General features: G+C 37.5%; 1 protein-coding gene across 2 annotated transcripts in view; it reads right to left on the bottom strand.

The window, feature by feature from the left end:
* Positions 1-15113, bottom strand: part of top2b (DNA topoisomerase II beta) — an 88874-nt gene that overhangs the window by 14536 nt on the left and 59225 nt on the right. For both annotated transcript variants that reach the window (XM_084132013.1, XM_084132012.1), the window contains exons 21-22: positions 12542-12773; positions 32-166 (exon numbers count right to left, since the gene is read on the bottom strand). In XM_084132013.1, coding sequence (XP_083988139.1) covers positions 32-166; positions 12542-12773 — 367 coding nt within the window. The remainder of the gene's footprint in view (positions 1-31; positions 167-12541; positions 12774-15113) is intronic.

Genomic DNA, 15113 nt, shown 5'->3' with positions numbered 1-15113 from the left:
ATAAAATCGAGACTTCTACCAGTGACATTACCTGAGTCCAGGTGCGAACAGGAAGTTCAATAATCTCAATGGTATTTTTGTCCAGGACGGACACTTCTCCACTGACCAAATATTGGTTCTGTCCCAGCTCATGAATTATACCTTTAAAGTTCTTGTAGCTGGGCAGCTAAGAAAAGCACAAAAAGAGGCACAGAATGAGTAATCTTAAAGGGATGGTTCGGAGTAATTTCAATTTAGGGTCCTTTGCACCATGACCTCAAGCCAAACACCAATCCCACCCCCACCCCCAGAAGCTTTTTTTTCCTTGGTCGAACATTATTAAAGTTAGAGCTTATTTAGAGATATCAGCCGAATGGCTTAGTGCAGGCGCTAATGGATCCAAGGTTGTATCTCGTAAATTACCCAACTAATAATGCCTGAAATGGTACCAAACTTCTACAGTAGTACAAATAGGTTCTGTACTCATAAAACGAGGCATTGGACAGATTGCAAGTACATCAGGAGTTTAATTAAATAACACTAGCCTGACGGCCTATGCTACCAAAAAAATCTGAAATTACTAGTTAACTTTATTTTGTACTCATGATGAGAGTCTTGCTTATTAGATTATGTACGTTGTTTATTTTTAGTAGTTTATTGCTTTGAGCAAAATATAAAAATGACCCATACTTTTCTTAAGAGGTAAACCCTGCACCCCCAGTATGTTTTCTCAGTCCCAATGCCTTCTATGTGCTACGGAGCCCTTAAAGGGACGTGGTGGTGGAACAATTTTTAGGTTGGGAGAATTTTTTTTTTCAAATCTTTTGCGTTCCCTCGCAAAACTTTTGCGTTCCCTCGCAAAACTTTTGCGCTCTCACGCAAAACTTTTGCGTTCCCTCGCAAAGATATTTGCGTTCCCACGCAAAGTTTTCCGTTCCCTCGCAAAGATATTTGCGTTCCCACGCAAAATCTGTTTTGAGCTCGGACAGACACTTCCTGTTTAATGTCCCGCTGGCAGTGTTTCAGAGCTCCGTACGTTAATGGAGCGTTTCATAGTGTTTGAACTTGGACTCAAATATAAAGATGCGGTCGTGCTTAACTCAAGGAGTTCAGTGAAGCGGGCAATATTCACATAGGCTATTCGAACGTCCCTATTCTTGAGCTAAACGTTGTTAAAGCACAAACGACACCTATTTACAATCACAGTAACCTAGACAACGAGCTACAACCCAATTATCATCAAAACGAGCTTTATAATATTAATTTGTCTCTAACCAGACGAATGAGAGACAAGTCCAAGTAAAGTGCAAATCCCCAAAACCTTCTGCACATTTTATATTATTGAACATATTCAATAGCTTCACTGTGATCACACTATACTGTCACCAAATTCAGTTCACACATCACTGCTCTCCTGCTGGTTATACTACATAGTTTGATTTAAAAAAATGCATAATTTTTATAATTATTTACTATGAAATAAAATCAATAACTTCACCCTTTTTAGAAAATATATTATAAATAACTTCACACTGTTATACAGTGATGCCATCAAATTCAGTAAGCAAATATAATGCAAAAGCTGCGTACAGTACCAATATAATTTGTGTAAAGAATAGGCCTACTTATTTTTTATGTGCAATTACTTCCCAAACTAAGTGTTGTAGGCCTATAACCAACATTAGAGCGGTGATGTGTGAACTAAATTTGGTGTGTTACAGTGAAGTTATTGAATATTTTTCATAATATAAAATGTGCAAAAGCAGTGTAGTATGACCAGTGGGTCACCATTGATATGTAAACTGAATTGGGTGGCACTACAGTTTGTAACATTGAAGTCAATGACTATTTTTGACTATGAGTTGATGCTGTAGTCGTTTTTGGGTTATATTGCACTTTGCAGACGGTCCCTTTGAACTTGTCTCTCAGGCACCTGCTCATAGAGATCCATTTAGCCTATATTATAAAAGCTTGTTTTGATGATAATTGGGTTGTAGCTCGTTGTCTAGGTTACTGTGATTGTAAATAGGTGTCGTTTGTGCTTTAACAACGTTTAGCTCAAGAATAGGGAAGTTCGAATAGCCTATGTGAATATTGCCAGCTTCACTGAACTCCTTGAGTTAAGCACTGACCGCATCTTTATATTTGAGTCCAAGTTCAAACACTATGAGAAGCTCCATTAACGTACGGAGCTCTGAAACACTGCCAGCGGGACATTAAACAGGAAGTGTCTGTCCGAGCTCAAAACAGGTTTTGCGTGGGAACGCAAATATCTTTGCGAGGGAACGCAAAAGTTTTGCGTGGGAACGCAAATATCTTTGCGAGGGAATGCAAAAGTTTTGCGTGGGAACGCAAATATCTTTGCGAGGGAACGCAAAAGTTTTGCGTGGGAACGCAAAGTTTCTCGGGGGAACGCAAAAGTTTTGCCTGGGAACGCAAAAGATTTGAAAAAAAAAATTTTCAACGCAAAAGATTTGAAACAATTTTTTTTCTCCCATCCTAAAATTTTTTCCACCACCACGTCCCTTTAGGGGCTCCGTAATGTGCCATACACATAGGTGTCTAAATGAAAAATGAAGATTTTTAAAAAGAGCCTGATAAAACCATCTGATCTAACCTTTTATATGCATGTCCAGTTGGGAGAAATATTTACTTTTTTGGGGTAAATATTGGTAAACATTCTTAGACGTTACTGCAAGATTCTCATCTTTGATGACTATTTTGAGTGTTTAGGATTTTTTATTTTACAAAGTACTACAGCTGCCTTTTTTTTTTGGAAAAGTTATACATTTCTATAGAGAAATGTATAACTTTTCCAAAAAAGTATTGTCTGGACCTTCGCTGGGAAGGAAATATAGAGACCGGACCTCTTATGACCTCCTATTATGACTCTTATCACAAGATGTAAAATAAGTCTCTGATGTCCCCAGAGTGTGTATGTGAAGTTTAAGCTAAAAATACCCAACAGATAATTTTTTACATCATGTTTAAATTGTCATTTTTTGGAGCTCAGAAAAACATGCTGTTTTAGTGTGTATCCTTTTAAATGCAAATGAACTGCTGCTGCCAGCCCAGGGGGCGGAGCATCACGAGCTCACGCTCAGAGCCAGGACAATCTCATCTGATATCAGAACAGAAACTCTCAGTTGCGGTGTTCATTTCGACTCGGAGTCGGACAATAATGCCCACAGAGCCAGAGAATATATGCTGTATGGAGATAGAACAGGTATAGTTTAGTTTAATTATGGTTATAACTTATTTGTCATCTGCTTTTATCCACTATTAATACAAGCCTGCTGTAGCAAACCCCGTCTGAATGATGACCAAAATATACTGACGAGTTCAGTGAAGTTTATTGTACATCACACAAAAGATGAGCGTTAGTTTTACTCCAGAGAATCACTGTAAGAGCTGAACCTTTTCAGTAGGGCTGGGTAAAAAAATATTGATTTCTCGATTTTAATCGATTCTCATTTTTACGAAACGATATCGATTCTTAAATCCCAAGAATCGATTAGTCATCCTGTTTTCAGTTGATGAATGAATGGAACATTGTTGCGCGCATCCCATCCAATAAATCGCAATAATCTTTGTGCTTTGTTATTATTGATATGAAACAATTACCGTTTTGGCGCTGTGGCGTGAGATCGCTCTGGCTCAGCTCATCTCAAGAGAAGCCGCAGTGCTGAGCGCACATGATCTTCTCTTCCGCCTTAATAACACCAGTTACACCGCGAAATAAACATGAATGAGCATCTGAAAGTGTGTTAAAAGGTAGCGTACAACTTATCGAAGTCCATATCATGTCTCATGGAATCGCTCAATCAGTGTTTCAACCGTGGAAAGACGTTAGTAATCATGTAACGTCATTTACCTCAGAAAAAAACATATCCAGCGACGATAAACTCGTTAGTCTGCTAGAAAAATTAACTCTAGAGAGGAGCATTTTGTTAAATATATGCACCATATTACATATTCATAATGATTTTTAATGTTCTTCAATATTTAATGCATGTTTGAATAAATCTGGAAAGTGTTTTATGACAGCCACCATTTAAATTTTTATATAATTTCATATAACTTTATTATTATAAAAATAAATGTGTATTTTAAGTGTTTGCATACAAATCAGTTAATTTTTACCTTCAATATTATAGAAGGCTAATGAAGCCTATAGGCTACAACTGACTCCCATAGTTTACAATAATAGTTAAGAGATTTGTTTTCCTTGAGAAAATTTGTAATGTATTGTAGTAGGCTTGGGCGGTATCCAAATTTTGATACCGTCAAACCTCCTCCCTATTTTACCGGGGTATACGGTATTACCGTGACTAATTAAAAATTATGACATAAGGCTCAGACCGCATCACCAAACTGTTGGCTTGTGCCTACACCGTTCAGAAACTGAATACCAGATCGGGCAAAAAAAATAATAAAAAAAAATCAAGCCCAACCCGTGCACGTTGTGTCCGAGCCTGGCTGACGGCATTAAATGTAATTATGAGCCTGAGTCCGATTTAGACTTGACTATTCTTAATACGTGGGCCGTTATAATATGGCGGCGCCAAATAAATTTTTAACGCAGGTGCTGAGGGGGTGCTAGATATAAATACTATTAATAAATGAGCAAAAATGGGACACTTAATATATAATATTTAATTATTTTAATTATCACAATTAAAGGTAGTGTAGGTAGGATTGTTATAAAAAACTTTTTTCCAAATTTGTTTAAACTTTTTATATATATCAATGCATAATTAAAATGTAAGTACTCTGATAAAAAGAGTATAAAAATCGAGTGACTCTAGACCGTTTAATCTGTATTAAACACAGCTCATTATTTCCATTCGGGACGAAACAAAGGATTGGCTTAGGCGACTGTCACTCTCTCGCAACCATGGCAACCACCCTTTTGCCACACAGGATCTGCCCATATGCGCGCGCACCCGTTTGATTTGAGGAATTCAAGAGGCACGGAACCTAGGAATAGCAAAACAATGGCAGAGAAAGAGCAATCAAAAATTCACATTACCGGCATATGCAGTTAGCGAAGGCGAACAAGGCAAAAAAGGAAGACAGTACTAGAAAAGGTAATGAACAAAAAGTCTTTGAATAAAACGCGTGTCAATAACCTCGGACCCTAGTTGCACGGCCTCTTGCACGACCTCCTCTGCTTCGCCCTCGACCCCGGACCTGTCCTCGAGCTGACGATGCGGTACTTGTCTCTGGAGTGTAGTCCTCATCAGAGTCAACAATGCTTTCATCATGGAAACTCTTACATGCAGAACACCGTATATGTTATGAATCTTACACGAAATTCATCTTCATCACAGTGTAAATTATGGTAATGGAAAAACGTGTATCATGCAACCTTTTTTTAGCTTTGCCTTATAGATAACTAGCTCGTTAGCGAATCAAAAAATATATATTTTAAACTTTACCAATATCAATATGCTAGCTTGATAGTGAGTACTAAAATACATCTTATTTGTTTATCTTCATAATGATAAAGTTAGATTTTTTTATTACATGTGATTCTGACATGATGTCACTACATGAACTGCGCTCCTTCCTCTCCGCTCGTCTCAGGTAAATAATGCGTCTTCAGCTCAGCGGTCGGCGTCGCGCGTTCATGTGTTTTGGGGGCGTGGCTTTGGAAGGAGCCCAGAAGGGAGGGGGTGGAGTGAATGGAAATAATGAGCTGTCTTTAAAACAGTCGTGAGAGGTCTACAGACACTCGATTTTTATACTTTCTTTTTCAGAGTACTTACATTTTAATTATGTTTTGATATATAAATAAAGTTTAAACGAATTTGGAAAAGAAGTTTTTTATAAAAATCCTACCTACAATACCTTTAAAGTATTAATTTTATTAAATTAAACAAGCACAACATTCAACATTCAATCAAATATTATTAAAGATTTATTATTATTAATAATTTTTTTTAACATAATATCTCATTATTTTGAAATGTGTGCGTGCAACAAGCAAGAAGTGCATTTGTAAATCCAGTGACACACGTCCATTGATTTTTATTAATACAACTTTTCTGTCAGCATCTGCTGCAAAGATTAAGTTGACGATCGCCATCTCCTAGTGAACGCGCATATATAGAGAGAAATGCAAATCATGGATTACATAATCAGAAGGTATAGGCTAGCCTTTTTCTTTTCGTTTTGAATAGTTTCGTTTAAAGAAATTGACGATCGGCATCTCCGTAGTGAACGCGCCTATAGAGAGAAATGCACATCATGGATTAATCAGAGAGTATGCTGCCTATATTTCTTTTTGTTTTGAATGGTTTTGTTTAAAGAAATTGACGATCGCCATCTCCATAGTGAACAATAGAGAGAAATGCACATCATGGATTACATAATCAGAGAGTAAGGCTAGCCTATTTATTTTCGTTTTGATTAGTTTCGTTTAATGAATTTGATGATCGCCATCTCCGTATGAACGGGCATAGAGAAAAATGCACATCATGGATTAAATAATCAGCGAGTGGCCTATTTCTTTTCGTTTTGAATTGTTTTGTTTAATTAAATTTCAAGCTTTATTTAGATATGGCCTATTAGGCCGCTGTCGGTAGCCTAAAAGAGGCCTAGAAATAGGGTTTCGTTCCACCAAGTGGGGCATTAATTTTTCTTTTGCTCAATATGTTCTACGTTAATAAAAGGTATCCAAGCAAAAAGTTCTCCACGCATTATCCTGCAGTTAATGAGAAATTGTAATTTATTGGCGCACTATATTGACTGCGTATTGAGACATATAAAACTGTTGAGCTAGATTTTCAACCAATCAGCATCGAAAATGTAAGTAGGTCACAGCCGAAATCAAGCCAATATCACTACGCACATGTAAACATGGAGGAGGACGCAAGCAGCGCATCTTCATCTGATAGCGGCGATCAAGCTCGATTAACACCCGTAAAGTGTATTCTTCATGTCGGAAAAGATAGTGGGAAAGGTCTGCAGCCCTTTACTGAAGTCCGATGGGAAAAAATCAAGCATAGGAATGGCTCAAAACGTCGGACACTACGGAGCTAACGTTAGCTATTGCTAATAAACATGTTGCCCTCCTGGACAAACCGGTCTCTGATGTCCCAACAACTACGGGTTTCACCCGGCCTGCTATCGGCGTTTTATAGACGCTTGACTTGTGTGCATGTGCGTGATGGGTAGATTTAGGGGTCGGGTTAGTGTGTGTGTGTGTGAGAGAGAGAGAGAGAGAGATAGGCCGCTGTCGGTAGCCTAAAAGAGGTCTAGAAATAGTGTTTCGTTCCACCAAGTGGGGCACTACTTACTTTTTTAACATCAGAAATATATAGAGATTCCTTAGGAAAAAGTTCTCCACACACAACCTTGCAGTTTTTGAGAAAAATTATGCTAAAGGTGCCCATTTTGAAAAAAAGGGAAAACATAGGGAATTTTGCACTTTCAAACCTGTTTATCATATAAACCCAAAAATGCCGAATTACCACTTGAAGTACAAAATAAACCAGTTTGAAATGTGTGATATACCTGAATCTATAGGGACAGTCAACATGATAAGATTATCAAGAAAACTTCTACTGTAGCATTAACATCCCAATTACTTCTCATTATGTTGTTCCAATTCAAAAGTAATATTTGAGGTAAAATCTGAATAACAAATAGAATTAAGCCAAAATATAATAACAGAGCTGCCAACTCTCACGCATTCACCGTGAGACTCACGCAATTGACACTTTTCACACGAAGCAAAGAGGACATGGAGACTAGGAGGACAACAGACTAGACAGAGCAGGTTAGTAATGATATGAAAAAAAATCTCAGCTCTCAGATTCTGTCAATTTTATTACGAAATTCAAACAATAAATACCGTTTTGGTGTTTGTAATTGATCCCTAGCGGCACGTGACCCGATCATCTCTACTAGCTAATAGTAAATAAACACGAATGAACAATGTTGAAAGAAACAGTACAGCTTACCGAAATGTATATTCTTCATACATAATATCGATCAATCAATCAAACAAAGTGGTCAATAAAACAGCTGGAGAACAATTATGTCACATAACATTTACCTCAGGAAAGCCATTTAATGACCATAATATAGGCACGGTAGTTGGCTAGAAAAAGAGCTATATGAGAGTATTTTGCTAAATATGTGTACTATATTACATATTTATTATATTTGTACTTATATCATTAAATAAAGTTGTTATTATAATAAAAAACGCATTATATTTAATTTGAGTTATTTTTAACCTTAAATAATACTACCAGCTGATAGGGCTGTATGTAGCCTATGTATTTTTTTTTTCTTGAGAAAAATGAACGCCTATCTTGTGTACCTAATATTTATTCAAATGAGTCAATATTAAATCAAATCACAAGAATTGAATTGAAATCGTGAAATTTGTTTCAAGAAATTTGTAAAAAAAAAAAAAAAAAAAAACCTAGCTTACCAGAAATTGTACCATATAAACATTGTAACATGTTGTCACTAAACCTAATACAATTCAGTTTAGTTACTAAAATGTTTTGACAATCACAATACACTTATTGTGATGCAAGTTTTTTTGCAACCCCCCCCCCCCCCCCCCCCCCAACTTAAACTCAAAAGTATACAAAAAAAAACAACACTTTTAAAAATAACAAATTTAATGGTGAATTGTTAATTTGCATTCACGAGCAGTAACTGCACTACATGTACATATTCACAGGAATGATTATTGTAAACAAGATTTAATTTTGATTTATTTATTTACCTACCCACCTCTCTCTCGCACACACACACACTAACCCGACCCCTAAACCTACCCAGTGTTGCCAACTTAGCGCCTTTGTCGCTATTTTTAGCGACTTTTCAGACCCCCTTAGCGACATTTTTTCAAAAAAGCGACTAGCGACAAATCTAGCTACTTTTTGGACAAACCTCAGTAACCTCTAAATGTTGCCAGCACAGTCCTGCGAGCGCGAGTTTTGCTTTCTCCCTGCCGTCACACACCTCTCTCTGCGTCTACCCTGTTCAGTGAATGGCTGAGAGAGGAGCAGCAGCACGGCAGCTTACAGACGTGAATGAGCAGTGTTGTTTCACGGACTTATTACTTTGTTTTATATTTAAAGAATTTAGTTTGACCATTTTATTTTCCTTTCTTTTCTTGTGCTTATCACTTGCATACTCACTTTAACAGTGCTTTAGTTCACAACTTCACCCAGTTCCCGAACTCTCTCAATTCAGATAATTTTACACATATAAAAAATAGTCATTCAATAGCTACTCGTCTGACAAAAAAATATAGTAAATTAGAACAGCTTTATTGGATATTCGGCTATATTATATTATTATGTTATACTAAAATACAGTATGTGAGCATGATTTTAATGAGAAAAAACATTAGGCAGGCAGAACGCAAGTACGCCGCGATGACGTCATGAATATGCTAATTGACGTATGACGTCATCTAGCGACTTTAAGGGGAGGCGTTAGCTACTTTCCTTTGAAAATAGTTGGCAACACTGAACCTACCCATCTCTCTCTCTCACACACACACACACACACACACACACACACACTAACCCGACCCCTAAACCTACCCATCACGCACATGCACACAAGTCAAGCGTCTATAAAACGCCGATAGCAGGCCGGGTGAAACCCGTAGTTGTTGGGACATCAGAGACCGGTTTGTCCAGGAGGGCAACATGTTTATTAGCAATAGCTAACGTTAGCTCCGTAGTGTCTGACGTTTTAAGCCATTCCTATGCTTGATTTTTTCCCATCGGACTTCAGTAAAGGGCTGCAGTCCTTTCCCACCATCTTTTCCGACATGAAGAATACACTTTACGGGTGTTAATCGAGCTTGATCGCCGCTATCAGATGAAGATGCGCTGCTTACGTCCTCCTCCATGTTTACATGTGCGTAGTGATATTGGCTTGATTTCGGCTGTGACCTACTTACATTTTCGATGCTGATTGGTTGAAAATCTAGCTCAACAGTTTTATATGTCTCAATACGCAGTCAATATAGTGCGCCAATAAATTACAATTTCTCATTAACTGCAGGATAATGCGTGGAGAACTTTTTGCTTGGATACCTTTTATTAACGTAGAACATATTGAGAAAAAGAAAAATTAGTGCCCCACTTGGTGGAACGAAACTGAACGATACAGCTCACGTACAGCGGCCTATATCTGTCATGTCTGTGAGGAATACACTGAGTTTCGGTTAATTTATGAGATTTCAATGCAAGTGACCGCGGCGCGCCAGCGCACGATCATGTCATGATTATATTGTCTGCTATTTGATTATTAAATCCAGGCAATTGGTTGATTAAAAATTTATTAAAATTAAGATACAATTTATACAAAACGAAATTCACTTTAAAGAAAGGCCTTTTACAAAACGAAATTTAAAGGGATAGTTCACTTTGAAATAAATTTTTGATATGTTTTAGCTTACCTCAAGGGCATCCAAGATGTAGGTGTCTTTGTTTCCGCAGTAGTTTCAATTTTGATATTTTTAGGTCAAACCGTTCTTGTCTGTCAGTCATATAATGCAGGTCTATGGTCACTGGCTCAAAACACAAGCACAGAGTCCAAATTAAAACAATTCCCCATCGTCCAAATGAAACAATTCCCCAGCACACGTCCAAATGATCTGACGGCGCGGGCGGGTATAGATATATACATAGATGTCGCCTTGGCTACTGCAGTTCATTGGAACGAAACCGTAGCCAAGCGACATCTAGTGTATATATCTATACCCGCCCGTGGGCGGGTATAGATGTATACACTAGATGTCGCCTTCGCTACTGCAGTTCATTGGAACGAAACCGTAGCCAAGGCGACATCTATGTATATATCTATACCCGCCCGCGCCGTCAGATCATTTGGACGTGTGCTGTTTTCAAGAGATAACAACGATATAAATACTGTTCGTTTTCTCACACAAACCGCTCGTTTCGTGTCTTAGGCCATCAATGTGTACTTATGATGGGGAATTGTTTCATTTGGACGATGGGGAATTGTTTTAATTTGGACTCTGTGCTTGTGTTTTGAGTCAGTGACCATCGACCTGCATTATATGACTGACAGACAAGAACGGTTTGACCTAAAAATATCAAAATTGAAACTACTGCGGAAACAAAGACACCTACATCTTGGATGCCCTTGAGGTAAGCTAAAACATATCAAAAATTTATTTCAAAGTGAACTATCCCTTTAATTAAGTGGTCAAAATGTCTGACTCCCGATGCATCCCATCTTACTCGTGCTGTTCACTTTTCATTATCAACAACATAGATGAAAAAAATAACATTATAATATTTTAACAAATATGAACTAATGCGCTTATTTAATGAACTCGGGGCAAAATGCATCCTCGCAGCAGTGAGTGGGTGGCTGTTTCGGAGATGCGACAATAGGTTAGAGGTGTTTCCATCTCTCGCGTCAGTATTTACCGCCTCGCCCTTCTCTCTCTCTCTTTCTCCTCCACACTGTCACTTGATGACAACCACACATAAGCATTTTTAGGCATTAAATAAATTATAATTATATATTATATATAAGTGCCGGTAATGACGGTATTGAAACTGATACCGTTGCTATTTTAAGACCCCGCAGTATACAATATTACCGTAATACCACCCAACCCTAATTGTAGGCCTACCTACAGTAACAGTGATCAGTAACGTTAGGCCTGTTGCTCCAGAGACCGTAAGCTGGATCACAAACAGTACTGATCCATCCTCGAGTAACAACGAGAGTAAATGAAGACTGCTATGTTCATTCTTACGTCCAACAACAAAACACCTCAATCGCTTAGGAGACATTCTTGTCTACAGCTGCTCAAGCGTCGAAACAATGGCAGACTCTGTGTCCAGCTCACTCAGGGCGGGTCTATGCTCAAACTGCAGTGTCAATCAACAGTCGTGGGAGGGGCCTGTGCAAAGTGACGTCACATTGCCCCGAATCTGAGAACAGCTCGTTCTGAGACAGTGCTTATGATTTATGGGGATTATAAAAAAAGCATTGGGTGGATTTTTATCATTATAGGGTGGTTGTGTACACACACTGCCAACACACATTTATGTTCAAACACCATGTAAAAGTGAATTTTGCATAATAGGTGCCCTTTAATTGAATACCCCAGGTATATGATGTTGTATGGCTGTATAAGCAGTGGCAGCTGTTTATCACTGTAGCTAGACTCAAGACACAAACAAGCTACAAAAATGGAAAACACTGGTCCCTTCACTTTTTTTTTCTTTGGTTATACTATCATAACGTAACATGGACGAATGGCACTTGCAGTTCACCTCTGCAAATTAAGCCAAATTCCTTTACAAATTAAGTGTACAATATTAAGAAGCATAACAAATACTTTCTATACAACTAAAATAACTAAAAGCGGAAGCCTTACACATACAAGTCACATATGGCCACTCCCGCTCTTAAGTTAAAATTATAGTGTATACTGTGATGTAAGTTTCAGCGATAATCATTATATGAAAATTTGATGCTGTCACATTCCTATTAAACATGCATCAGTAAAAGAGTGAGGATAAGGTGTTACCATGGGTAGAGGGTCCTGGTGGTTGAGCATACGGCTGATGTTGTTGACGATCTCTCGCGGGTCATAGTTGGGGATCTTGCATGCCCAACCAGTCCCGATACCCTCAGCTCCGTTTACCAGTACCAAGGGAATTATGGGTATGTACCACTCTGGCTCCACCTTCTGGTTGTCATCATACAAAAACTTCAGCAGGCTGGAGTCCACAGCAGGAAACAGCAGTTTGGCCAATGGACTGTGTGAAAAGAGAAAAACAGATTTTTAGTAGAATTTTGGTGTATTTGAAGATATAGAGTTATTAACCAAAATATGTCAAACTATATGATAGTAGGATGAATGAATGAAATGAAACATAGCAAAGGGCTGCCAAAACTAATCGATCAAATAAAATTGATAATAATAGATAATGAACATTTGACTGAGTTGATTATTGATTAATTGCATAAGTACCCTGTTCACAGAAAACATACACCAGTCACATTACTTTACAGAAGTGAATAATGCATTTCTATGGAGAAAACTTATCTGAAATATAGCGGAGGACCCAAGTTGTTCTAAACATGATCATGCTTTATTTTAAGTCAAATAGTTTGACGTGGCTTGCCCTGTCAGGTGCTTTGACAGATAAGTGTGCTGTTAATGCATTTGAGGCATGTTGGTTCTTAGTGCATGACATCCAACTAAATAAACAGATTCAGTATTCTTCAAAATGAGTAAAAACAGTGAAATACAAACTCAGAATATTACGCAAACCTGCAATAATTAAATGTTAAGTAACACAAATATATTTTAATTATTTAATCTCACTTTATTAACCAATGTCTTTGCTGCTTTGATGATCCAAAATAATTTAAACAAGCAAAATATAGCAATATATTAAACATTACAATAAGGGGTGTGATGAGATCTTTTGCCACGAGATCTCACAATATTAAAATGTGACAATATTTCTCATGAGGTGAAAAGCTGTCTCGCAACATCAGCATGATGGGGTTGAGTTTGTGGCAAAACCTTTTAGAGTGCATTATATTGTTTTCTAAAGCTGCACAAAATATTAAAGCCATTTAAAAATCATAATATAGCATAGTGCTACTGTGAAATGACAAAGGCTGCAATTCAATAAATAAATACTTGCGCTGCAGGTTTCGGAGTGAAGCTCAACGCTTTATTTACATGCGTGCAGGTTGCGTGTTTCTTTCAGCTTCTCAGAGCGGCTCCGTTCACACTAAATGCTGCTCCACAGCTGTTTGGGTTTCCAATAACGTGCATTTGGGAATGCATATAAAGTCCGATGCGCTTTGTGTTTCATGCAAAGTGTTGCACTGTTATCATTTATATCCCTGGAGCACATCTCAGCAGCTTGGTTAACAAACTCCATCTCCACATATTTCTGTGAGTTTGGGTTGCTTTCATCTGGGAACGCATTGTGCGCCATTTTTACCAGATATGTATTGTAAATCGTTTAAAAACCTACACCAACACAGGAGAATACATCAATATCTTTCTAAATATGCAAATTGTTGTTAATTGCAATTTCAAAATAGAAGTTTAAACCTTCCCTCTGAGTTTGCATGTTTTGATGTCCACATGTTCTTGTTTAAGAAATTACATTGGTTGTAGAAGTGGCCAGATATAAAAGATTAAGTGGACATTTGAATTTAAATGTTTTTTTTTGGCCAATATTAAACAAGGATTTGATCATGCTGTAAAATGTAACAACAAAAATCACCAGGCCGTGCCCTCTGTAGGCATTTATAATACAAAATATATGTGTTGATTGTTTATATTTTGAATATTACATGATTAGGGTTGGGAATCGTAAGAAATTTTCTGGTTCCGGTTCAGATTCCGGTTCCGCCAAACGATTCCAGTTTCGGTTCCGGTTCCAATTCAATAAAAATATTAAAACAACTAATAAAAAAATAGTAGTAAGGGAAAAATGCACAATCCTTTTTGTGTTTATTTCTTATTGTCAAATGAGTTTAACAGACTGGTAATATCAACAAATTCAACATATTATTTAGCAATTTCTGCAAAAATAATACATTTTTCTGAAGGAAAATAAACCTTTCTGCATTCTCTAGGATAATTTGGGACCTCTCCTAGCTTATTGTATCTCCAGCAGTGAAGATTACCCTCTCAGAAGGGGTAGAATATGCTTGAACACACATGTAAGATGTGTGTAGAACAGAATATTTTTAAAATCGGTTTGAATGATTGATTCATAAAGACTTCACTTGTTTCATTACTGGATGAATCAGCGCTCTAGCAGTTAATAAACAGAAATTGCATGCGTCTTGCAGAAGAACATTGTTGCCGGAGCTACTTCTCTCTGTTTATGTCTAAGATGAGTCATGCAGGTACTGGGCTACTCCGAAGCAGCTGCAATCCGCTGGCCGGTCTAAAGTAGTCTGAGTATAAACGCTTATTACAGGCTTATGGTAGTGATTCAGGATAAGACAAAATACGGTTTGAAAAAACGCATTCATGATGTACTCGTCGTGTAAATTTTGTAAATTCTGAACACAAAGTTACAGACTGCAGCTTTAACAACAGTCGTCTTTATGAATGTTTT

Source organism: Abramis brama (genome assembly GCF_963993115.1).
Source record: "Abramis brama genome assembly, chromosome: 12".
In the NCBI taxonomy this organism is placed as follows: domain Eukaryota; kingdom Metazoa; phylum Chordata; class Actinopteri; order Cypriniformes; family Leuciscidae; genus Abramis; species Abramis brama.
Note: the sequence above shows the minus strand (reverse complement) of the source record. Positions and strands in the feature narration are given on the sequence as shown.